The sequence below is a fragment of the Drosophila albomicans genome, chromosome X, assembly GCF_009650485.2.
Source record: "Drosophila albomicans strain 15112-1751.03 chromosome X, ASM965048v2, whole genome shotgun sequence".
In the NCBI taxonomy this organism is placed as follows: Eukaryota; Metazoa; Arthropoda; class Insecta; order Diptera; family Drosophilidae; genus Drosophila; species Drosophila albomicans.
Genome location: NC_047627.2, coordinates 522,514 through 548,509, shown reverse-complemented (window position 1 = coordinate 548,509; position 25,996 = coordinate 522,514). Strand labels below are relative to the sequence as shown.

At 40.5% G+C, this 25,996-nt stretch overlaps 4 protein-coding genes across 7 annotated transcripts; 1 reads left to right on the top strand and 3 right to left on the bottom strand.

Annotated features, from left to right (window-relative positions):
* Nucleotides 1-805: 805 nt before the first annotated feature.
* LOC117578198 (carboxypeptidase D) lies at nucleotides 806-15,893 on the bottom strand. Of its 3 annotated transcripts, none has more exons than XM_034263524.2 (10): nucleotides 15,715-15,893; nucleotides 14,852-15,555; nucleotides 8,652-8,887; nucleotides 8,101-8,580; nucleotides 7,944-8,044; nucleotides 5,688-5,805; nucleotides 4,297-5,623; nucleotides 3,647-3,870; nucleotides 2,357-3,585; nucleotides 806-1,362 (listed from the first exon to the last, which is right to left on the bottom strand). In XM_034263524.2, the coding sequence occupies exons 2-10, from the start codon at nucleotides 15,329-15,331 to the stop codon at nucleotides 1,178-1,180; spliced, it is 4,380 nt and encodes a 1,459-aa protein (XP_034119415.1). In that variant the 5' UTR covers nucleotides 15,332-15,555; nucleotides 15,715-15,893; the 3' UTR covers nucleotides 806-1,177. The 3 variants fall into 3 exon arrangements, with proteins under 3 accessions (XP_034119415.1, XP_034119417.1, XP_034119416.1); XM_034263526.2 differs by lacking the exons at nucleotides 14,852-15,555; nucleotides 15,715-15,893 and adding exons at nucleotides 10,067-10,568; nucleotides 10,638-11,131; XM_034263525.2 differs by lacking the exons at nucleotides 14,852-15,555; nucleotides 15,715-15,893 and adding an exon at nucleotides 10,067-11,131.
* Nucleotides 15,894-17,753: 1,860 nt separating this feature from the next.
* On the bottom strand, nucleotides 17,754-19,430 carry LOC117573628 (uncharacterized). 2 transcript variants are annotated; one of them, XM_052002618.1, is made up of 3 exons: nucleotides 19,166-19,430; nucleotides 18,110-19,063; nucleotides 17,754-18,043 (listed from the first exon to the last, which is right to left on the bottom strand). In XM_052002618.1, the coding sequence occupies exons 2-3, from the start codon at nucleotides 19,061-19,063 to the stop codon at nucleotides 17,930-17,932; spliced, it is 1,068 nt and encodes a 355-aa protein (XP_051858578.1). In that variant the 5' UTR covers nucleotides 19,166-19,430; the 3' UTR covers nucleotides 17,754-17,929. The 2 variants fall into 2 exon arrangements, with proteins under 2 accessions (XP_051858578.1, XP_034112825.1); XM_034256934.2 differs by having other exon boundaries at nucleotides 17,755-18,043; nucleotides 18,110-19,430.
* Nucleotides 19,431-23,072: 3,642 nt separating this feature from the next.
* Nucleotides 23,073-23,585, bottom strand: LOC117578005 (probable basic-leucine zipper transcription factor K). The gene is made up of 2 exons (XM_034263103.2): nucleotides 23,492-23,585; nucleotides 23,073-23,438 (listed from the first exon to the last, which is right to left on the bottom strand). The coding sequence occupies exons 1-2, from the start codon at nucleotides 23,534-23,536 to the stop codon at nucleotides 23,073-23,075; spliced, it is 411 nt and encodes a 136-aa protein (XP_034118994.1). The 5' UTR covers nucleotides 23,537-23,585.
* A 1,200-nt stretch (nucleotides 23,586-24,785) lies between these two features.
* On the top strand, nucleotides 24,786-25,771 carry LOC117570386 (uncharacterized). The gene has a single exon (XM_034251995.2). It carries the CDS (start codon nucleotides 24,867-24,869, stop codon nucleotides 25,689-25,691), a length of 825 nt encoding a protein of 274 aa, XP_034107886.1. The 5' UTR covers nucleotides 24,786-24,866; the 3' UTR covers nucleotides 25,692-25,771.
* Nucleotides 25,772-25,996: the final 225 nt, after the last annotated feature.

The following is a 25,996-nucleotide window of genomic DNA, read 5'->3' as shown; positions in this document are numbered from 1 at the left end:
TTGATTAAGGTACTTGTATTTGATTTAGAATACACGTTTGTCTATTCGTGTGTTATGTGCACCATTTGGAATATTGTATAATTAGTTAAAGTGTGCCTCATAAATGTTAAAATGTATACTTCTAAAATCGTGCAGTATTACAACTATATAAAAGTCGCTTTATCCGTCAATAATCATAAGGGTGCATTCTCTCTAGATAATATCAAGCATTTCATAAAAATATCGCATTAGAAAATCATTATAAAGCTGAACACTCATCATTGCAAAATTTTGGTTGCGAATCTCTTTGAAGTGATCAAAATTGCGACAAAAATGCATCAAGATTATGGAATCAGAGCTCAATGTAATGCAAATGGTTTCTTGAATAAATTTTGGGTTATTCTACACATTTAAATGAAATGAAACAGATCAAAAGAGATTCCCACATTTAAGCTATGAATCAAATTCATCGTTTTCAATGATGAAGTTGCTTTCGTTGTTGCAAATTTAATTTGGAATGTATGTATATATGTAACATATATTTGGTGCATTTCATTTAAAATGCTTGTCAAGTTGTGAATAGTATTTAAAAATAGTGTTATTTTACAGCTATACATATTATACCAATATAAACATGGAAATATGGTAATATTAATATTGCATTGAAATAAATATGGAAAACTGTGAAGGATCGCTTAATTAAACTAGATAGATATCGATAATGATGCGATGGCGTGCATCAAATTGACCTGGAATGTGTTTTAAGGTTACAGATTGCTTCTCTTAAGTGATTCTCCTCTACTATATGTTATATTGTGTATATAGCTCTTTTTTTCTTACTTTTTGATTTTGTGTTTTTCTTTTCTTTTTTTTTAGTTTAAAATGCTCAGTCTTAAGAGTAGTTACAGTTACGGTGTTGGACAGCACATACATACATATGTACAATATCTGATCGGAGATTCCATATAAAGCTGAAGATCCCATATGTATGTATGCCGACGTGTATGTACATAGCAAGCAAAAAAAAAAAACATACATACATATATCTATATTAACTAGAAAAAAAATTAAAATGTGGATAAATATGATATAAAGAGCGATTGGTTTGCTGAAAACGTTTGGAATCACAGTTATGTTGTGTTGTTGTTATAACTCTGTTTTTTGTTGTTGTTGTTGTCCTTGAATGTTGTTGGGCTTCTCAATGCTTGCGGCGATTCTTGTGATTGTGCAACATGACAATCTCATCGCCGCTTTCATCGGCCACATCCAGCTCCAGCTCTGGCGCCATATCCATCACCACTTCGTTCTCGTCATCCTCATCATCCGTATGCAAAATGTGCTCCAGCTGCTCCTCGTCGAAGTACGGCTGAATGGTCATGCCACCTACCCAGAGAGAGAGAGAGAGAAAGAGAGAGATATAGAGAAATAGGAAGAAAAGGTAAATAAGCATAAAGACAAGAAAGCATTTTCAAGCGGAATTATTTATAAAATATACCAAAATAATATAATGGCAAATACTAAAATCTATTAATCTATCTATATTATTCCATTTAAAATATACCATAGAATACAGAAACATTGTTTCTTAAATAACTTCTACAATATGCATACTACCGTAACTAAGTTTCAGGAATTCAGGAATCATAAGACTGTGGCATCCCAAAGTGTTGACTCCCAGGAAGTTCTTATTGAGACATACGTCGACCACACTGCTGTCCTCATCAGGAACCATTCACTTGGCAGTTGTATGGGGACGCGGCGAAAACCCTTTTGAATAAGATCCGCGAAGCGCAAAGCAAGATCTTGAGGACAATATGCAATGCAATGAGAGCAATGGATATCGCAAGAGATCTAGGGACCAAGTGTTATTTTAATAGACTAGCAAAAGGAGTCTAAAAAGTCTGAACCTGCAGGATCTGCCTACTAAGGTTATTTTTCATGTCTGTGATGTACATTTACTTAAGTGACTCTTAATGTATAGTAAATCTAGTCGTGATCTCACACTATTTTATGTTATAATAGGCAATATGTGAAATTGTTAATGTATAATTAGGTTAAGCTGTCACACCGGTAGCAGTAAGCTTATTTAAACAACCTGAATAAACTAAATAAATAAACAAAGACTGTTGTTATGAATGTACGTGCCAAAAAACGATTTGCGAAGGTATAAGTGAGCGTGGCACAACTCTAAAAAAAATTAGATATATGTGTATCAATAAATGTGCTGTTGAAAATCGAAAATTATAGATTTATCTGTTATAGACCCTAAGATCAACGTGTTCATGTGGACAGACGGGCTTCAATATGTATAGTTTATGGGGTCCTAATACAAATTCCCTTCTACGGGTAGCGGGTAAATAAATGGAAATTCGCTTACGCTTTATGGGGGAGCGAAAGAGCTCCGTTTCGCCATCGTCCCCAGCATCCTCGTCCAGCTCGAACTGCTCCTTGCCCTTCTGCGGTAAGAGGGAAAAGTCGTAGTAGGGCATCTTGCCGCGATGGCGACGATAGAACCAGAACTGTGCGCACAGCACACAGATGACGACGCCCACAATGATGAGCACGCTGGCCACAAGGATGAACACGAAACGGGGTAGGCCAAAGACGCGGGCATTGAACTTGAGGTGGAAGACAACGTTCTCGGTGGGCTGTCCAGCCTGAGGCAAACGAATGTCCCGGGTGGCCTCAAAGTGTCGCGGTGCCTCCACCTTGAGCGTCACCGCGCCGACGGGCACCGAGCGCAGATAATATTCACCCATGCTGTTGGTAAAGTTGCGCAGACGCGTCAGACCCGCCGGATGGATGACCGAGATCTTGGCATTACGTATGGGATGATTGCCGTCGTCGAGCACAATGCCAGTGATGCTGGTCATACCGCTGCTGCTGCTGCCGCTGCCGTTAGCGCCATTCAGTTCGGTGACCTCGCCACGGATCAGGCTGAAGGCGTGCAGCTTAATGGCACCCAAGTCGATGAGCTGGCCAGACTGCACCGTTGTCTTGATGATCTGCGACTCGTGGTTAGGCGCACTCACCTCCAGGCCGTAGAGGCCCTTGGGGAGCATCAGCTGGAAGCGCGCCTCGTTGCGCGACACGTTGTAGATGCCCTCGTGCTCCAACAGTCGGACAAAGGCCTCGCGCAGCGGCTGTCCCTTGTCGTTCTGCACCAGGCCACTGATGCCCGTCTGGACTAGGCCCAAAAAGTTCTTGATCTTCTCGATGTTGGTGCGCCAAACGGAGGCGATTTGACTGTGCGCCGGCATGCGACAGCAGGACAACCCCAACGTATACATGGGAATCTTGTAGAGTTTGTACATCAGATTGGTAAGGCGATCGGTGGTCTCGCGATGGAGTTGCCTGGTGGCCGAGCTGCTGCACTGCAGCGGCGAGTAATTGAACTCGGTGCGCTGTATGCTGTGCGCGAGCTTCTCCAGTATGGAGTCGCCCTTGGGATAGCTGAGCTCCGAGCTGCCGGCACTGAATGTCAGCATTAGATCAAAGTGCTCGTTGCGCAAGAACTGCAGCAACAGATCCCGCGATGCTTCCGTCTCGGGGCTCAGAATGCGCTCGGCCAGCTCATCGGACACCACGGGGTCGCACACAGAATTGCTGCAAAGAGCGACATCAGATATGGCTGCCATCGATATGGACATGACAAAACAATACTTACTTGGCGTTGTACATGCTGAAGATCGACATGAATTTCTCCGTTTGCGGCAGGAAATAGATGACGCTGCGCTCCAGAAGCTGCACCACAGTCGAGTCCTGTAGCTTGTGTCCCTCGATCAGGTGGCGCACCAGGTTCAGCATAATCTCTCTGCCCAGCGGCGCTGTTGTATCGTACAGCGAACTCATCACCAGAAGCTTGTACTTGTGTTCCTCCGGTTCGCCAATCTGCAAGGGGAGAACACGCAAGAATTCAGCAAATATAGCAAGTAGGGAAACTGCAGTCGGTGGGGTTAAATCTTAAGATATACTGCAAATAGTACTCTAATATACCGAAGTCAATAAATGGTATATCGATATTAAATTGCATTCACAAGTTATCCCAGACTGCCAGCCAAAGCAACTGAAATGGACTTTTCGAAATGCGGGAGTGGACGTAATCTATAAACTTGATCTGCGTGCAACAATGACAACTGCTGCCGAAAATAATAGCTCAATCTCTTATATCAAGATGTTCATATGGACGGACGGACAGGCGGGCGGACAGACAGACGGATTTGGCTTTATCGTCTCGGCTTTATGGGGTCGGAGGTACCTCCTTCTATTTGTTACCCGACCCCATACGGGTTCAGATATAGTTGTGTCGCTACTCACATTCGAGGTCAGCTTGATGTAGTTGAAGTGGCGACTGAACTCGTTGTCCGCATACCCGAAGCTGGCAATCTGCGGATTCTGATTCTCGAGCTCGGCCAGACGGTTGCGCACCTCAGCGTTCGTGTGGTATCGGGTGTTCACCACATTCTCGATGATGCGAAAGTCGTTGGCCGACGCCCAGTGCTGCGGATCGTCGCGCATCACCGTCACATCCAGTCGCATGCCGAAGGGCTCCGCGTCGGGCACTTCGACCTCCACTCGTAGCGGGGCAAAGCCATCGGCCAGAACGGTGACATTGTGGCGTCCCGGCAGCGTCAGTTTCCAGTAGTCGCCGAAGGTGCCGCTGTACGTCGACTGATTGCCGCCATTTAATCCGACGGCAGCGCCAGCTATTGGTGTGCCAATGGAACTGCGGACAAAGCCGTGGACACCATGGTGCACCTGCTCGATGAGCTGCAGCAGCGGCTCACGATTGTCTTGCCAGTACTGGGGCAGATCCTTGGCCTCGGGAAACTTGTCGCAGCCCATCTCGATAGTCAGCTCCATGCAACCGGCGCGCACATAATTCCAATCCTGCATGCCGCCGGTGACACTGTACCACTGAGCGCCATTCGTGATGCCATCGGTGAAGAGCTCGTTCTTGAAGAGCGCACACGGCTGGCCCAGATGCATGGTGGGATGGGCACGGGAATAGACCAGAGCGAGATGGCGGAACAGTTCGTTGTCCTCGGTGGGATTCAGCTTGCGGCCACTGATGCTGGAGTCGCGCAGACGCGAGTACGGATCATTGAAGTCGTTCTCGTTGTCGTCGAACGGATAGTTGGCCACCAAAGAGCCGCCATGCAGATTGGCCGACAGCACAAACGGCAGCGAGAGCGTCCAGTTCATCACAGCAGCCACCTCGGGTTCGGTGACCTTATTGAACTTATCGGTGCCATATTGATCCGGGAAATTGCGATTCAAGTCCACGTTGTGGGCGTTGGCGCGACCCAAGGCGCTGGTGCGATCGCCCTCCCGCGATATCTCATAGCCATCGGGATTCATGCTGTACAAGAAGTGCATCCGTGTGCCATTCACCAGACGCGTCACACGCTCATCGTTCTCGTAGCGCTCCAGCAGATACTTGGTCAGCAACAGGAGCATCTCCTTGCCAACCACCTCGTTGCCGTGCATATTGGCCACATACTTGAACTCCGGCACGCCCGGCACATGTGTGCCCGGGGTGGTGGATATCTCCATCACCCAGAGATCGCGATCCTGCACGCTCTTGCCAATGCTATAGAGGCGGGTCAGCGAGGGGTAACTGGCGGTCAAGTTCCTCAAGAAGCTGCAACCAAGTGGACTTGTTACAGCAACTGCTCAAGGTGAGACAGACGAACGCTTCGACTCACCTCTCCATGGCCACATAGTTGTGATGCTCGAAGGGCGTGGGCGTGAGGAAGCCATCGAATTTCTGCTTAAGCTGCTCCGGTGGCTCGGCGCGTTCCACTTTCTGTTTGCGAAAGTTGCCTGCATTGAAGAAAGAGTTGAGAAATTGATGAACGAACGAAGAACAGAACAGAACAGTACAGAACAGACAACAAAAAAGATCGATAAATCCATGTGCATCGCCATCGAACTTGACGCACGCAATGAGTGGCTGAGTGTGAGAGCGAGAGAGCAAATGCAATGCAAGAACCGAAACCGAAACCAAAACCAAATCCAAAAAATAGACAACTTAACCCAAGACATGAACCAAAGTCAGGTGCCGAATCGCAAAATGCACTTTAAATTAGAGCGATAAATTAACTATATACTATGTTAATAAAATATGTGTATGTGACATGCGAAAAAGCAAAAGCGATTTTGTTGAATTATGCAAGTTGATAGCGCGACGTGGTGATTTGTTTTTTGTAAGCAATCAATCAATTTGTGGTTTCATTTCATTACACATTTATTTCGATTAAATTAGTTGCAAAAGGAGCAAGACGAGATCGATGTCGAGAGAGATAAAGATAAAGATAAAGATAGAGAAATAGCAATTTTAAAACGAGATAGAGAGCAAAAACAGTCGTATTTCGTATCGAAGAATTAACAACGACGATGTCTGTCTAAGCCATTATGTTACATACATACATATGTTTGTTGATTTGAACCCTGAGAAATTATTGCATTTTGTAATACTGTAACTTAACAACTTAACTAACTAGTTTGCACCAGTTCAGTTGCAGTGCGAACCATTTGTCAACTGGCTACATATTATAATAGTTTTACAATAAAAGTAACAATAAAGAGTATACATAAATATGTCAAATATAGTCGAAATTGTTATCCAATCGTTAATGTATATTGTTTGTAATTGTTATCGTAGTTATTTATTATGTTTTCTAATAAGCTTTTTAATGGAATAACTTAACAGATGGATGGCAAATGGATTCAGTCCGGGTTCGGGTTCGGGTTCAGATTCAGGATCGGTTTACGGTTTAGGGGTTGAGGGTTTGAGTTTGGTTTTGCTTCAATGAAAATAAAACGCACTACGCAAAAAACAAAATTTTATTTGGCCTGTTCTTGTTTTCTGGTTTTGTTTTTCTTTTCCTCTAAATATGCCATTATCGTTATTATTGGAATTATTCGTTCAACTCCATATGCTTGTCAATCATTCAATACGTATGCATATTGTTGTGTTAACAATTTGTTCAAACTCACGCTGACATTTCTAAAATGTTTAACAATCTTTTAATCGATTTGTATGTTTGCATATATTTATATATCGGGATCTATATATTTATATATGGATATTGAAGACATGCATATTAGGCTGCTTTGTTTTTTGTTCTTTTTGTTCGCATATATATATGTTGCGTTAAAATAATTTTTACACATGATTTTCGTTTCGGTTTTTTTGGTTTTAGAGTAAGCCACTAAATGTATATAGTAATTTGTAAAGTATATATATATATATATATGTATATGTTCTTGTATAATTGAGAGGGGGATTTAAAGGCCATTGTATGGCTCTTATGGGTGGGGTTTTCTACGAGTAACGCACTGCTTTCAAATACTCTTGTATGTACAAATCAAATTGTCTATATAGGTAATATATAGCATATACATATACCATATGTTTAAATCTCAAATTTTCAAATTGATATTGTTGTAACTGTAACTGCAATTCTAACTGTAACTGTAGCGGTGGCTGTGTCTGTGTCTGTGTTCATTAGCTGTGTGTGTGCGTTAAGAGAGCGAGAGAAATAGAGAGCGAAAGCAAAAAAGAAGACCATATGCTGTGTGCGTAAAAGTAAAGAGATTCCACAAATGCGAAAATGAAACTGAAAACTGCTACAAAATGCACAAGGAAAATATGTGTGTGTGTGTTAACGTGCGTTTAGATGCAGATAATCATAAATAGATAGAACGAGTGTGTGTGTCTGCTTGTGTGTGGGTGTGTGTGGGTACAATGTTAGTAATAATCGATTAGTTAGCTGAGCGATAGTTCGATGACGGTGCTTGTGACGGCTGCTGGTGAGGTTGCATTTGTTCGCGGCGGCGACTTCTTTTGTTCTTTTGTTCGTGGGTCGACGACAGTGCCGAGATGTCTTAAGATCTTGCACAACACCCATCTTCCGTCTAGTGTCTAAAAAAGTATGGATTGTAATAACTGCTAATACCATCATAATTGGTCTCAACGGGCGACAGCTTGAAGTCGACGCGCATTGCCTCCGCATTGTCATTGGTTACATGCAGCTCCTGGGGGGCGCTCGATTGATAGCTGCAAATGAAAACAGGAGATACAGGAGGGTTCAAATTGACAGATGGATCTCTTACCCAAAGGCCGCCGCATAGACACTGTAGATGCCTGGGGTGAGCAGGCGCCAGTATTCGCCACGCTTGGAGGTGCGGATAGGCTTATCCTCGAGACCGGAGACAACAATGGTGGCATCCGCAATGGGGTAACCGCTGGCATCCTGCACCAGACCCTTGATGCCAATGTGCGCCTGCTTCAGCAACTCTATCAGCGGACGCTTGTTGCGCGCCCATTCCGTGGGCAAAGTGCTGGCCGCTGGGAATTTGCAGCACGACAACTCGATGGTCAGCTCGAAGCAATTGCTGAATGCATAGTTAAAGTCCTGCATGCCGCCAGAGAGCTCATACCAATTGGCACCGTTGGTTATGCCGCCGGCAAAGGTGTCGTTGCAGTTGTTGCCACGTCGCATGATCGGATGATTGTCCGAATACGTGTGCGCCATTTGCTTGAACACGCGATCATCCGGTGTGAGACTCTCTTCGCAGCAGTCGTTGTGCGCTCTGCGTTTCAGAGAGCAATACTATTAACATCGATTGACTGATCAATGGGTTAGGGGGGTGGTACCACTTACAGAGAGTTATCGTAGGGATAGCTGGCGACGACAGCCCCGCCATGGAAATTGGCAGATAGCACAAATGGTTTGCTCACAATCCATTCGGCCAAGGCGGCGGTTTCCGGCTGACGCGACTGTGAACGCAAATGATTGACATGCTGCTGATCCAGACGATCAGGGAAATCGCGATTCAAGTCCACGCCAACGGCGTTGCCGCGTCCCACATAATTTGGCAGCGATTCGCAATTGCCCTCCTGCAAAGTGAGAGAGAATGGGAGAGAGAGAGAACCGAGAGATTAGTTAATTGATTACGTGCATTAAATATGTTTATAGGTAGTTCCTCTGGCTTTATTATGTTATGTAGGCAATTTGGCATTCAGTTCAGACATGACCAAACTTGATAGTCAGGTCGCAAAGCTCTTACAACACACATTATCGTTAATGTATGCAGTACCAGTGGCTGAGAGAGAGAGAGAGAGAGAGAGAGTCGGAGCGGGAGTAAGAGTGTATTGTGCAATACGCGCTTAAGGCCCTGCAAAAGCTCAGCATAGGCTTTCTGCCGCTTGATCCTCTCTGCTCGTAACGGCAGCAACTGTCAATTAAATAATTGGAGCAAACTGTCAATCGATCGAAACGGAATCAGACAATTGCTTGTGCTTTGGTTGTATAATAAATTAATTGATTGCACTCACATAGAATATTCATTACATTATTCATTTCTATAGTATGTATTTGTATGAATGATTTTATAAAACTAGGCTAGTCACAGTGGCCGATCACGCAAAGTGGCGGCATTCAAATTACTCCAGGCGGTTGGTGGCAGGAAAACGGGGGGCGGTAACAATAACAGAAAAAAACAGTATACTTTAACTACATACAATTGTCAAAAGCTTCAGTGTTTGCAGAGTGCAAGCAGTGGGAGAGAGCTTTGGCAATATGGATGCAGGTACGTTCAACTTAACACACACACACACACACACACGCTCATACACATATGTGCAATGCAATTGTAGGTAAATCGATAGCAGATTGCATATTACACAGTCTGATGTTTACTCAAGCCTAACCGTTAATTCGCCCTACGCTCATTCGCTAATCAACACACATCGAGCGGAATTAAAGCAATTCATGTGAAAGCAACAAGCTTCGCAATATGTCAACAACGAAGGGGCGTGCCAGAGAGGAAGATAGCAAGCCTACGCAATCAAAAGGCAAGTGCGCAACAGCGACGTCACACACTCACACACACACACACACACCTATACGATAAGCAGCACAAATTCTGCAGGGCAGAAGCTGGGCTGCGTTGGCTTCACATTTCATACAGTACTAAGAATGTATGTGTGTATTTGTGCATTGGTTATCGATTTTTCCCAGTCACACGCAAACAGGTGATGACAGTAATTTGATAGCACTAGCACACAGACACATACCTGGGAGAGAGCATAACCGTCAGGATTCATGGTGGGCATCAAATAGATATCGGTGCTGTTCACCAGCTGGGCCACCTCGGTGCTCCGTTCATAGTTGCCCAGCAGATACTGGGCCAAATAGACAAGCAGCTGTCGCCCCACTGTCTCATCGCCGTGCATGTTGGCAATGTATTTCACTGGCGGCGTCAACAGCGCCCGCTGCCTTGTGCTCTGCGAGATCTGCAGCGCTAACAGATTGCGTCCCTCCAGCGAACGGCCAATGCTGTGGACACGCGCCTGATCCGGATATGCCTTCTCGAGCCGGGCAAACAGATCCTCGAGCTGCTCCTGGCTGCTGTAGTGTGGCAGCTGCAGAAAGCTTTCGTCCTCCTTGATGACATAGCCCTGGACGAGCAGCGTCGCCACCAACGTTGTCATTAGCATCAATGGCAACAGCCGATGCGAAAGTTTTTCTAGCCACTGCTGCATCATTGTTGTTGCTGGCTGCTGCTGTCAGTTATCACTGGAGTGCAAATTAAGCGAGCGGCCCGCTTTAGATACAGCGCTACTACAAATAAAACACCGTGTGTACCTCAGTCACCGTCGTCGTCGTCGTCGTTGTTATTGCAGCAGCAGCAGTAGCTCCACTCGATTCAGTTCAGCTTCAAAAAATGTACTGTTTGAAAATTTGCTGCGTTGATTGGCCTTAAGCCCGTGCTGTCCGCCCGCTGTCCCACTGCCGCAGTCGACGTCACTGCCACTGCCGTCGCTGGCGTTGGTGCTCTGCTGCTGAGAGCGACGACGTGCGATAATTGTAGGGAAATTACACGCCAGAGAGCGTCGCGTTGCCTCGCGTCGAAGCTTTGTCAGTCACGAGTTTTGTTGTTGTCTTCTCTCGGTGTATGCGTGTTATTTTTTTTTTTTTATATACATACATACAATTTGTTTTGTTTTGTTATTGCCGCATGTTATTGCGGCGACACATTGCGTTTAAGCACAAATTAATAGTTTCTCGGTTTTTCTCTCTTTTATTTGTTATTTATTGTGTACGGGGTTTTTTTCTTCTTGTGTACATATGTGTGTGTGCTTGTATGTGGCTTTATTTTTCGCACATCTCGATTCCAGCCCAGCCGTGAGCGGCGTGCGGGCGGCGTTGCCAGATGCAAGTGAGGCGCCTGCGCCAGTCATCGGCGCGAAAGAAAGAGCGAATGCGTCGACTTCAGCAGCAGCGCTGTCGGCGATGTGCTGCGATGTGTTTATGCTTCAATCGTCATCGACGCCTACGCACGTCACATGTGTCACCAGGCAAAAGGATGTTATTACTGTAGCCTACATTAAAATCGATAACTTGCGAGTTTTTGTGACGTCAGAGCGCCCAGTGCACTAACAATAACATTGAGCGTGGGCTCAATTGAAATTATTTTTGTATACACTCAGACGACGGCCTTTCTTGTATGCGTGTATGCATGTGTGTGAGTGTATTTAACTGTTATCAATTGCTCGCGCTATCGGTTGAGCGAGAACGTTTGTGCGTGTGTGTGTGTGTGTGTTTTTGTGTGTAAAGATAGTCCTGCTGTTTATTCACACCAGCCAGTTAATGCCAAAGTTTATCTCCATCGATTATGAAGCCCTAGATCGAACAGATCTATAAACTGAAGCTCGTAGATATGTCTTAATAAATTCAAAGAATAGTTTCAATATGCACATGTTGCAAATGCAATCGAAAAAACTCTTGACATACATTTTGTACGTTGATGTTTGCACTTACATACATACAACATACATATGTATGTATGTACATATGTGCGCGTCTGTATGTAGGATCAAGTTGTGTTCGATACAGCGCTACAGTGTCAACTACATAAGACGAATTTCTCATTGCAATTCACATTTTTCAGCAAAGCAAAGATTAACAAAATGTCGATGCAGAAAAGAAGTCATAAAGCTGCGACCTAAAGCGCACTCGACTAAAAGATACCCTGTGTGACATACGGCTTCTTTTTAATAGTCGAGTACTCTCAAAAGATTTCTTTTTACATAATATTAAATTGCATTTTAATTATTTTTGATTCGAAAGCTATTATTATTATTCGCTATTATTGCGGAATCAGAGAAATAGCAAACTGCCTTGCAAAAAAATATCAGCAACAATCAACAATTTTTTTTAATGTAATTCAATTTTTGGATTTTCAAGATTTTATAAAATTTAAAAAAATCCTGAAAATATACACAAATAACAATAAATATGCCCCATTGAATAAACTTTATGGGCGTGCAAAAAGAGCAAATATATTGTAAAGACAACAATGAACCGGTTGCATACAGTGTGTCAAATCGCAAGAAACTGGTCAAAGACTCTTTCGCTGCAAAGATTGTCAATAGAGGCGAAACAGTTGAAATACTATAGCGACGGCTTCTAAACCAGTTTTGCGGTGCTCTGGCATAAACATCCATACTCTCATACGTACGTATGGTTGTGTATAAATGAAGATATTAATGTATATAGTAGATGTACTCGTAATTACACAGTACATTGCAGCAGATGACGTCAGGCGGGCAAGGGGGGAGGGAATGGATTAACACCAACCCAACATTAATTTGATCTTTATTTATAGTCCCGGTAGCCATAAAACTGTCAGCACAATCAAAAGAAATTTGGTATAACTAATTCGTACAACCAACTAATCTAATCAGACAGCCATTGAAAGCAGTGACAGAGATACACACCAAGTCATAAGTAATGCCATATAATGCCCATAATAAGCAGCTATAATCCACGTTCTTTCACCTCTCTCAAATAACCATATGCCGCAAGCCAAAACATGCCACATGTCGCAAGCCACATGCCGCATGCCACAGTTATAACTCCCGTTCTGTGATAAGATTTGGAAATCTTACTTTGCTTTAATGGCCCATTAATTTTCTATCAATAAAAAAAGCGATAAAGCAGTGTATACTTGATATCGCAGCTAAATATGACACAATATGCAAACAAACACTTTGAATTCCCTGCAATAGATTAAAGAGAACCTCGAAATGTCGATAAGGCAACTAGCAGATAAGCGAGTTCGTGAGTTTTTAATGCATGTTTCGTGTGAATTGGCTGTCTAAGATATTCTATCAACTCACACTAGAAAGTTATTATAATATATACATACAACCTGAAAAACTTGACCGAAGCTTTAAGATTTTCTTTTCTTTTCACATATGGAACATCAAAGAAAAGGATATTCATGATATTACGATAACGATTGCATTAAGATCCAATTGAAAAGTTAAGATCCATGAAAAGGATGTTAATGGCAAAACATGAAAAATAACCCGCGTGAAGAAAGGATAAAAATTCATAGAAAATATATAATATAAAATAAATAAAAATGTGTAATGATTACTTGCACAACTCGATGGAGACTCGACATTCATATAATACCATAATATATACAAATCAAGATGGGGGAAGAACCCATTTTTTTGTTTAGTGTACAACAAAGTATAGAACGAAACAGAAAAACTTATAAATTTGCAATTTTTGCCGGCATTAATGCCAAATGTGAATGAAGACCAGAAATATGAACTTGAACTTTTTGTATAACAACAAGACAGAAAACTAAGGAGTGGCAATGACCATGATGACACCTTCCATATTAGCGCACCCGACAAGTGTTTATCATTATGTTATCTTTATTGTAACATCTGCCTAAGATTTGCTGGCAAGCAAATACATACTTGAAATATCGCTTGACTGACTTTAAAGAGCTCTCGATGGGGATAGAGATCACTTGAATAACCACTCGATGTCGATAATATACACAAGCACTTAGCTTGCCCTCGACATATTATATACATAGATGTAGACACAATTGCTAATTAACCGATCGTGCTACGTTAATCCCAAGCATACAATTGATAAACTGGGTCAAAACACAATATGCGCTCTCTATTTCTTTCTCTCTCTCTGTCAGTTTGGACTTGTGAGGCTCTCTTCTTGGAGCTAAGGAATGCTATAGTTTAGTTTCGATTCTGTTGTGAAAGGTGAGCATGGTTTTCTTGAGAACAAAGCCAAGTCACAGCAAGTGGCTGAATAATAGCCCGGAAAGGTTCAACTCATGAAATGAATCAGACAACACTCACACATTTATATACATACGTATACGTCGTATTTGGTATGTGTAAGTATAAGTACATTCACTTTTTGGCAGGTCCACTCAGGTCTGCAGCTGTTCACAGATTGAATTGTTTCACATTTCGAGAAATGAAAAAAAAAACCCATAAGCGCAAAGAACCTCTCGTTGTTTCTTAGCATACCCGGCAGTCAACATCGCTAAGGTGTATAACCAATTTGTGCCAATGAATAAACGGAAGCCCTCAGGTATACATTCATTTATTCGTGACTACAGTCAGCTGACTATTTTATCAGCTATTGTATATAAGAGTTCTACAGCTTAAAAAAGTGCTAACAAAAATCTGAATAAAAAAAACCTGGATAATTCCAATTTATATTGTAAAAAATGAATACATTTGTAAAATCCATTCTCATCGCGGAGAACTATTAAAGCAGCGTGATTGTATAATATCATTGTTTCGATAAATAATATTTTGTTAACTTATACCACTTTGTTTTTATTATTTCAATTTTTACCAGGTATCGCGCAATCGAACTCAATCGACTGTTTTGGACTGTCTTTTCTCTTTATTATAAAGTCGAACTGTTTATCAATCCTATCAGAGCGAGAACTTAAATGAGGGGATCGGTTCGCTTGATCTGCGATTACAATAACTCTACTGCTACTTGGATGGATAACTCACCTTGGCAAGGGCGAAGCCATCCGGATTCGCACTGGGCAGGAAGTGTATTTCAGTTGTGTTGAGCAATCGCTGAACTTCCTTGTCGATTTCATAGCTACTGGCCAAATATTCGGCCATGTAGAGGACGATTTGGCGTCCGAGGGTCTCGTCGCCTTGCACATTTGCCACCAGCTTGACCATGGGACGCAGCAGATCGCCCGTGGTGGCGTCCGATGTGGGCGCATTGAGCGCCAGGGCGTTCATGGGACGCCCCTCGATGGTGGTGCCGACGACATAGGGTTGGGCCAGCGTCGGGTAGTCCTTGTTGAGGCGTGTGAATAGATCTCCGATTTCCTCATTGCTGAGGTAATGTGGATTATCCAAGAAGCTCTCGATTTGCTCGATTACTTGCACTTGCGCGATGGCAGCCGGTGTTGTTGTCGGATTGGCTGCCGCAAGACACGTAAGAGAGACTACAACTACGTAAGCGAATACGTACATTTCGCGACGACACGTAAGCAGCCAATAATAACAACGAAAGAACCACAACAATAGTGCGTAGGCGCAGGCGCGCGCGCCGCGCGGAGTTGCCCGACAATAGACAAAGATCGAGCGAACGAGAAAGAGAGAGAGCGATCGGTAATCACTTGTTGAACGAGACGATAAATTGCAATCCGCTTGCTCACTTTCTTTTACTGTGATATGCAATTAGGGTACACTGTAAACTAGACAAGGACAGCAATTGAACACTTGTATTTAGCTAATACTTGTTGAGGCTGCTTTCTTTCTTTTGCACTTGCGACTCGTGAAAATAGGTGACAGCGACTGGGACTGGGGCTTGATGATGACGTGCACTAACCACTCAAGAGCCGCTCTTAACTTACCTTTAGAACGCACACATACAGACACAGAGACACTGCACTAACTACGCACTAGCTGGCGCGACTGACTGTCACTTTGTATTCGCAGAATTAATTCTTTCAGACACTAAATAATATAAACACATATAAACAAAAAAATTACTTAAAGGAAGAGCTTTGTTAAAGCTGTTTTATTTGTACGAGTGCGACCATAAGCAATATTTCTTAAATGTTTGTTTTAAAGTACCGATATATACCAAACTATTAAAGCCAAAGAGTTGCCACCTGGTTACACACCATTACTAAACAATCGTATGTTGAAGCAGCTAATTTATATTTTTTCAATAAATTTTCATTCTGGCTGAAAAATTTTGTTTTTAAAATTTAACCTTCTGTCGCAATCTATAAGAACCTACAAGTGAGCATGAGGTAATGAAATCGAATTTTTTAAGTGTGGCTGTATGTGAGCTAAAATATCGGTATTTTTATTTTATTTATCGATTTCCATAGCTTATTAATACAGCAATATATTTTGCGGCATTAAAATGATTTAAAATATTACCGTTCGCTGATGTACAATTCTTTAAAGCGAAGCAAATTATGACTAAAAGCATTATTAATTATCAATAACTCTACTCTTCACAAATGATGAATGAAAAGCTGATAAAATGGACACACGCCGAATTTGTTTTACATTTGGATTTCCAATTGGAAAAATTGGAAACTGCAACTTACTATTTTCAATTAAAAGTCTTTTAATGCTAATATTATTACTTAAATTCAGTATTTGGTTGAGGGTACTATGTATGTACATATGTACATATGTACATATGTACATACATACATAGTCTAAGAAGAATTTTTAGTCAGTTCAATTCGCCAAAATGTAAAAGTTGGGGATATATTCCAGCTTGTCGCTTTACTGAGTTTCCTAAGGCGCACATGTGGAACATTTAATACTATACGTAACCTATCATAAGTAAATCAAAGCTTAGTAGCAAGATTTTGGCTTTTCACTCCTTTAACTTCGAGCGATATTATAAAATAATGCTTTTTCTGCTTTTTCCCAAAAAATCAGAAGTTGCAGTCAAAGCATGGGTAAAAATCGAAAAGCTACGAAAATTCAAAATCATCAACAATCGCCTCATTTCTTTATTTACTTTCTGCTTTGCTGTTGCTTTCGATCGTATACATACGCAACTGCAGCACTCGGTGACTTTCGGAAGTCATCGGTAGCCACTGTCGAGAAAATCAAACGCATTCGCCATTTTTTTTTTGCTACTTTTGATTTTTGTTTGAGCTGCTTACGATCTGTAGCGTATGTAGTCAAAAAAGAATTGATTTTCGCGACTGTACAGCTTATAACTTCCGAAAGTCGCCGAGTGCTGCAGCTGCGAGTTATGTACATACATATATATGTACATATGTATTGTACATACATATATATGTACATATGTATGTACATACATATGTATACGATCAAAAGCAATAGCAAAGTCGAAAGCAAAAAAATAAAAATGGCGACTGTTGATGATTTTTTTTATTTTCGTGTTCGTTCGCTTCTTTTTAACTTACGCTGCTGATCGTAAGCATCGTATGTATGTATACGATCGAAAGCAACAGCAAAGCAGAAAGTAAATAAAGAAATGAGGCGACTGTTGATGATTTTAAATTTTCGTAGCTGTTTGATTACTGAAGTTTTTTAAACGCTGTATTAAAGTAAATTTTGGGCCTGTGACGATTTTTATGTACATATTCCTATTCCTACCCTATTCCGCATTACATATCACACTATGAATATGAAAATTAAAAATAATGGTAATACTCAAAATATTGTTTTACATCACACAAGATCCCCTGGATATCCTGTTTAAACAAATTTGTATTTAAATATAGTAGGCATTTCCCCAATAACTTGACACTACGAAATAGTTTGATAGCATTTTTGTCTCTTCATACAAAAAGCATTAATTTATTATTAGATTCAAATTAATTCCTTACAGTTCTATTGTAACAATCAATTTGTAATCAAATTATTTGAGAAACATATACATATATATATAACGTAATAACTGAAGAAGTGTTTTAAATGTGGCGTACAAACTTCACTCCACAATGCATTCCATTGCAAATATTGTTCGATTGGAGTTAATTCTTTCCAATTAACTTTACTTAACTTAATTACTTAATTCATCTATAAACTTAAAACTGAGGAAACATTTGAAACGTAGTTAATTTGTTAAGATTCATACAAAGGAGTTAACTCCAATTTTATAATGGGTCCAAGAACGTTTTTTGGTTTTTTGTGCCCCGATATAAGTTGCAGTTGAGGATGCGTGAAGTGACGACGAATCTGATAAGATAAAGATAAATTTAAATTAAGAAACACCTACTATAAGCTTTTCGCCCTTTAACTCACCAGTCCTTCGTTTTCGCCAATATTAGCGTAAATGACAGTCAAAGGAGCATGACGATTGTGCATTGTAATGTTCATGAGATATCGGTTCAATGAAAAAAAGTTACATCCTAGATCCATACGTGTTATATCCAGGATCTCTAGCGATGGTCTTTGGGCTACAATTTCCCACAGGCATATCTCAGTTGAACAGCTCCTGCGGTCGAGATCCAGTCGCACAAGGTTTCTGAAAGATCTAACCTCATTGCACAGATCGTAATGTATGCACCAAACTCCGTCCAGCATCAAACCGCGTATGTTGTCTGTATTGCCTTCAGTACCGCCGTATTGGTCTATACCCATGAGAGTGATAAGCGGATCATACAATGGGTCGTTTCTATTTGCAAATTCGTCGGACACGCGAATGGTAATTGTTCGCAGATTGGGCAAATGCATAAATCCTTGAAATGAATGGTTTATAATGTAGACGTCAGGTGCAACCAATTCCTCAATCGACGGTAATTGTCCAAGGAAACAAAAATGATAAGTATGGTGTTCGAAGTATGGATGTACAACGATTAGCTCCCGGAACTGCGTCCACTTCGACATCGAGCAGTAGCAAATAGGAAGATCAGGCTTCATACAGCGCACCCCAGGAAATATGTGCGTCAGTATTCGTTGAGCCTCAACACGACTACGAGAGTCATCCAATGTACAGGATAATATTTGTACACTGGGTAAACAGAAATTTTCGCAGATCCTCAAAAATTCCATTGGTACACTCTGCAGCTCCATTTCCTCCACTTTCACACTGAGGCTGGACATAAATGTGTTCAATAATGCTCGGTTGTTTTTAAGTGTCTCACAATTCGTGGAAGTAAGTTCAATGCAAGTTTGTTGATTCCAGGTAGAGATCAGATTGATGTGTATGCGATTCAGATCGTCCGAATCGTCTTCACAGGCTTCGTATAGTGCCATCTGGTCGGTCAAGTTTAAATGTTCAATTATTGCCAATTGGCAATAATCGTTTAGTACTTTGAACATCGTGGTGTATCAATGCGTATATAGTATAAACTTAACTGTAAATCACAATTTCCACTGCGGCGTGCGTAGTATCTATTGGCGACTGTTAGGCGGCAACGCTGCAGTGTGACCATCTCCGTATATGAAAAACGGCACATTTCACATTATTACGTTTTACCGCGAAAAGCTTGAATTTTGTTTAGCCAATACACATTAGCTAGCTAACAGCTGATTAACAATTTATTAAACCAGTAAAGTATTAATTAATGTTACATTCGTTTAAACTCTTCCTGCATTCGGTGATTTATTAACATTTCCTGAATATCCAACAAATCTTTTGACAGACAGATCGACAAAATTAAAAAAAAAAACAAAGTGTGCACAAATCTTGGCAAAAATATATCGATATTTTTATTAATAAAAATGCCATTTCCATGACAATCAGCTGATTACCGTTCAAATTTTTACGCTTTAAAATTATTGCAATTTGTAATTTGTAGTTTGTAATTCTAGAGAAAAAGAATATGGAAAAAGAAAATGGGTACAACCAGAATTTCTTTTCTTTTTATTTAGTGTTGTGTTATCTCCCAATGCAAATAAGAACTGGAGTTAAGACTTGTTTTTAATATGGCGTTTACTCTACGTAAACAATGTACGAACCATAACTAAAGCAATGCCATTAAATTTTTATTTGGATATACATACATACATAGTCATTTCTACAATAACTTGACACTAGGAAATAGTTTGATAGCATTTTTCTTCATACGAAAAGCATTTACATATTTATTATTAGATTCAAATTAATTCCTTAGAGTTCTATTGATACATATATTATATTATATATATAAAGTAATAACTGAAGAAGTGTTTTAAATGTGGCGTACAAACTTCACTCCACAATGCATTCAATTGCAAATATTGTTCGATTGGAATTAATTAATTACTTAATTCATGTTTAAACAAAAACTGAACAAATATTTCAAAGGTTGATCACAAACTTCAATGGTTTTCATTTCTTAACACTAATTGGCACTCTGTGACACAAATACTTGAATAGTTAATTTAAGAAGTTGCAGCCGGAGTTATGTAGTTCAAATTTCATAATAGGTCCATAGCGGTTTTTTGGCTTTTTGCAACTTTGTGGAAGTTGCAGTCGTGGATGCATAAAGCGACTATGGATCTAATAGGATAAAGACAAATTAAGAAATACTCAAAGTATAGGCTTATTGTTCATTAACACACCACCACAGCTGTATGTTTTTGCCAATATGAGCGTAAATGACTCTCAGACTCTCAGAGGAGTAGGGCGATTGTTTAATGTTGTAAACAACTCACTTCGGCTCAATGAGCTTGAGCGATGGACAGTTGGCGACTATTTCCCACAGACCTGTCTCAGTTGAACAGCTATTGCTGTCGAGATCCAGATCCAACCATTTGGCACGCGTAGGACTTTTCGTACACGATTCTGTCCAGCAACACATCGCTTATTCTGTTTAGATCTCTTTGAGTGGGTACCCAATCGAGAATCAAGAACTTCTTCATGTCCGGATCGCGCATAAACTCATATAATGCGACCACGCGAAGTATTATATAATTGTCTTTAGCTTGGGCAAATCATTAAATATTTGCGACACATTTAGTAACATGTATCTTTCTGGGACAACCAATTCTTCAATAACCGGGGAATCCGCCAGAGTACATTCGCACCCAACACACAGCGCACCCCAGGAAAGATGTCCCCCAATATTAGTTGTGCCTCAACAGCAATATTAATATCATTCACTGTGTAGTCTAATATTTCTACTTTGGGTAAAGAGTAATTTTTGCAGATCATCAAAAACTCTAATGGAACACGAATCAGTTTGATATCCTCCACATTGCTATTGATGCAGGTCAGAAATGTGTGCAACAATGTTCGGTTGTTTATAAGTGTCTCAAAATTCTGTGGACTAATTGCAATGCGAGTTTGTTGTTTCCAGGTTTTGATCAGATTTATGTAATTCCAATTCGCTTCGTATAGTGCCATTGGCTTCGTATAGTGCCATCTGGTGTGTCAGGGAATTACCGTTTGCTGCGTCCATTATCGCGGTGTTTTGAATGTATAAAGTTAATTTTAAATTGCTTATTGCTGCAATCCAGTTTCAAAGGAAAAGCTGCTGCTTTGCGTCTTTGCGTCCCTTTTATATTAACAACTACTACTGCAAGTATTTCGCGGCAACGCTACAGTGTGGCCATATCGCATAAAAAAGGACACAATCTAAAAGCGAGAGCGGTCACATTGCAGAAGCTAATTTTGTGATCACACTGACCGCTTTGCCAAAAGCCACCTGACTGACAATTATTATTAGGGCACTCAAATGTTGGCAATAATTACATTTTATCCACTCGCTGAATTATTGATATTTTCTCAATATCTGTAAAAATACCATGTGCTTCAACCACGCGATTCTATGATGCAAGTGTTAAGTGTTAGCATCAAGTCGCATTATTCAAACAGCTGTTTTGGGGTGTAAGTGTAAACAAACTTATGCAGGTAGAACAAGATTATCACAAATCAATCGAAAATATGCAATTTCATAAATAATGCGAAATCAATCAATAGCGATAAAATTCCTATATAAAGTGGCCAATTTGATCGTCTCTTTTCTTTAAACATTTTCTTACGCTTTTGTATATTTCCTTTTATTTTTATTGTGATTTTTAAGAATTACAAAGCATTGTGAAATCATTTCAAAGCGCCAAAAGTTCTTACTTGATATTTATCGATATAGTACTTTTATCGATAATCATTGCCGCTTCGTTGATGATGCAGTTCCATTAGTCGTTCCTCTCCATGCAAACTGGTAGATTAAAAAATATTTCCACTTTATAGAAATTCTTAATTATGCGGCAGTATAAGCAGGAACTATCAAAAATATAGACATTTGTATATCGATATATGTATGAGAAAATGGCATATGCCTTCCCATCGCGAATTGTGTATTTGGCGCGTACTCAAAAAATACTTGGTTGAATTCCCATTTATTTGTGTTTTTATTTTATAATGTGCTTGGCTTTGCTTATACAATTTAATAACAACATATTTCAAAAAGAACAAAAAAGATTGCGTTGGCCTATCATTATAATAGAAATGATAAGAAAAGCCTAAGTTTATAATATTAAAACGTGTATATATCAAAAATTAGTATAATATGGTTATGTTAAGGCAAATTTTTGAAGAAGTGCATCCTTTTCAAATGGTATCAGACATTTGGATTTGCATCATAAAGTATTTAGAGTTTATACACGTACATATGTATACTATATAGTTACAGCTACGAGTATAATAGGTGTGTATTACGCCATATCAGAGTCTTCGTCTTAATTTTATGTGAATTACAATATATGTAAGGTATGTATGTCCGTGTACTCAAGTTGCCACAGCTAATAGATTGATCCTTCAACGCCGCTGCTTGGATATATCGACTTCGGATGCCGAAGAGTGATTTTGTTAGCTTAGCGGAGCGTAGTATTTGTTTTAAGTGTAAAAAAGAAAGCTTGCTTGGTGTTGGTTTTGATATTTTTGTCCGACACATTGTACAAAAGGTAGACTGCTTACACAGTACGTTTTCAAGTATAATGGTAAAAAAGATTTGTTGGTGTTCAGCGTTTCCACAATTTGACACGATTTCAGTGTATGTATGTCTCGAGTAGGTTCAGTAATTATATTAGTATTGCAACAGGTTTCCATTCACATTACATTCGCTTGCACTCTCACTCTATCTCTCTCCTTTTTCTCCCTCGCTTTAGCTTTGAAGCTATCGAGAAACACAATCGGAATACAACGTATGCAAAATCAATAATAAATCATTTAAAATTCATAAATTTCCCTACCCTCACTTAGGTTCAACATTTAGCCACCACTTACGCCACTTACGCGACCTGCCCTCTTTGTCATGTCGCCCTGCCCATTCACTCATCATCATTGATTGTGGGCTCCCACCGCTGTTGTGTTATTGCTACTTTGAAGTTGTTGATCCTGGCGTTGCTGGCGTTGCTGGCGACGCTGCTGCTGTGAGTTGGCAATCCGCTTCTTGAGCATTTGAAATGTCTGTTGCATGTTGGTCATCTGAAAGCGAATCGAGGTGCTGACGTCACGCTGTAATTGCTGCACTTCCTGGATGTCCTTGCGTAGATTCTGATATTCATTTTTTACTTCAGTCATGGACTCGAGAAGCTCCATCACCTCCATTTCATCCATTTGCTCCATCGTTGTCTGGTCCAGGCTGCGCTCCACCGCGTGCAGCTTGTGCGCCATAGTATACAGCTGTGAGCCAGCATTTGCCACCTAAGGTCAAAGGTTAGTCGATTCCCAATTATGCATGTTCCATACACGCTTACCGATTTTTCCAAAGCGTTGATATCCTGATACCCCGACATCTCCATATTGTATATGTATGTGTTAAGACAATGAATGTATCGAAGTCCAATATGCCTTACTAGTCCAGTGCCATGTTGACTAAAACAATTGTTAACTGCGCAAATTAAAGGCAAGTTTGCAATTCGCTCCTTACACTACGTTTACACTACGCGCCCTGCCAAGCCAGCGACTGTCTGCGAAGTTGCGACGTCTATGCAATGTAAGCGAATCCTGCGGCTCTCGCTCGGCTATTTATACACACGCAAGCCATTGGCACACGACGACGTCACACACTCGCACACTCGCACACTCGCTCTCGCATAGATATTATTGTACTACTCGTCGTATACCATTCTGCTTGTGCTTGTAACGCTTAGCTCTTCCGCTTCCGTCTCTGTTAAATGGACGAAGGCAACGACGAAGCGCCAGCGACCTATTGAATGTCACAACAACAACGAAAATAGGATCAAAACATCTTGTAAGCGACGTGCAAATACCCTTCCACTGAATGTTTCATCATTAACATATTTTATATAGCAAAGTATATATATTCAAAGTGAGTTTCTAAAAATTTGAAAACGAAATTTTATTTATTAATTAATTTTCAAATGTAAGTGTTAATAACGATCATTAAATATTTGTCTATCACATTTAGATGTCCTTGTATTTATTTTATAAAAAATATAATAACATTTTCAAGTGAACTCAAATTCTTGTAGTTCCCCGAAGCATATTGTTTTGTATATATGTATAGTAAATATGTATTTGTTACTTAAGGACTTACTTAAAAATATTACTTTTATTTTCTATATTGAGTTACATGTATATATAGTATGTCTATAATATGTAAAAATAAAAACAGTACATAAATGTTGCTATATGAATTAAACCAAAATTTGCAATTTCTTAAGATGAGCAAAAGCAATATCACAGACAATGCTAAATCGTGTAAATCGTGTCCAATATTATTCAAAGGCAAACTTTAGACCATAAATAAATGCATAAATAAGTTCTAGTATCCCCTATCCCCACCAATGGTAGAGTAAACCACCACCAATCTGCCTGTGGAAATGTGGGATTGTGCTTTATCCAGTGAATGGCAACTTTGGGCTAGAGAGAAAGTATTTTAATTATGATTGTGTACAGTGTACACATGTTGTTGTTGACCAGGAAGCGGAAGTCGGTCGCAACTTTCGTTGACCCGCTAGCCAATGTAAAAGAATGAAAGAAACTTCATTCATTAAACAAATTTGCTAGCCTTTCATTTCCTGTCTTTTTTATTCGAAATTCATTAAGGTTGTTGGGGAATTACACAACACTCAAGCAAGCAGTTAACAAAATCCCAAGTGTTTCGCAATGGACAATGCGCACGGCAAACAATTCGGGGATTCGGAAAAGGACGAAGATGCTGAAGTGTTGCCGCGCTTCAAGGGACTACCCAACATTACGGAGGGCGTCGAGAATATACATCTTCATCTGATGCAACGACATCTTTATTTATATCCCGCCGATGGCTCCCATACCAAGTGGATGGCACCGCAAGTGATCATTCTATTCGAGTCGGGCAATATCAATCAAGTGGTTGATGCTGTGGTCAATGATTTAAAGCATCCCATTGGCTATGGCCTGATTGCCAGCATCTTGGTGCAAGAGCCACTTCGTCAGCCACTCGTCCGACGCCTCAAAGCCCGCATGGAGCTGATGGATGAACGCATTGCGAATCATCCGAATTTCCAGCACACGCTCAAGATGATTGAGCGTATGAATTGCAAATCGGTTTTCATCGAAGAGTTCGATGTGACGGACAAGCAGAAGCTTTATGGCCGAATGAAGGAAAGATCACCATTAGTCATCTTGGACTTCCCTCAAATCTATTTTGGCGAACGGCCCTCGGCAATTATCACGCTCAACACGTTTCGCAATCTCAACGAAGCGATCCAGTTGTGCTTGCGTGAAGGTCTCAATTTCGATACGGTTTCCGTGTGGACCACAAAATTGACAGAGGGTTACGACCTGGTATCGGCACTGGCCATGTTTCCAAATTTTAAATTCAACTGCATCAATGTGCCGTTTCAGACCACAGCTTTGGTGGTGGTTAACAACAATTACCATTATGAAGTGTTGTCTGTGAGCGGTGAACTGATAACAATTGTTTTTCCCATACAATATAATATGTCGTAGGGCCCTTCATTTATTTTTGTATTAGTAAAAATCAGTAAAAGCAGCAAACAAGTTGCGTATTGTGAAAAGTAACAGAATATCGTTGAACGTCTATCGATAACATCAGCTGTTGCAATTAATCGATATTAATGACAACGGTAATTAGACATATATATATATATATATATATATAGAACTTTCTAACAACGTCAGATAGAAATTAATTAAAATATAGTCAAACGCAAACGATGGGCAATTTTCATAAGAAAGTTTTACGTGATGCGATTTGATATCGATAGCTGACGTTAAAGGTGCATGAATAATCG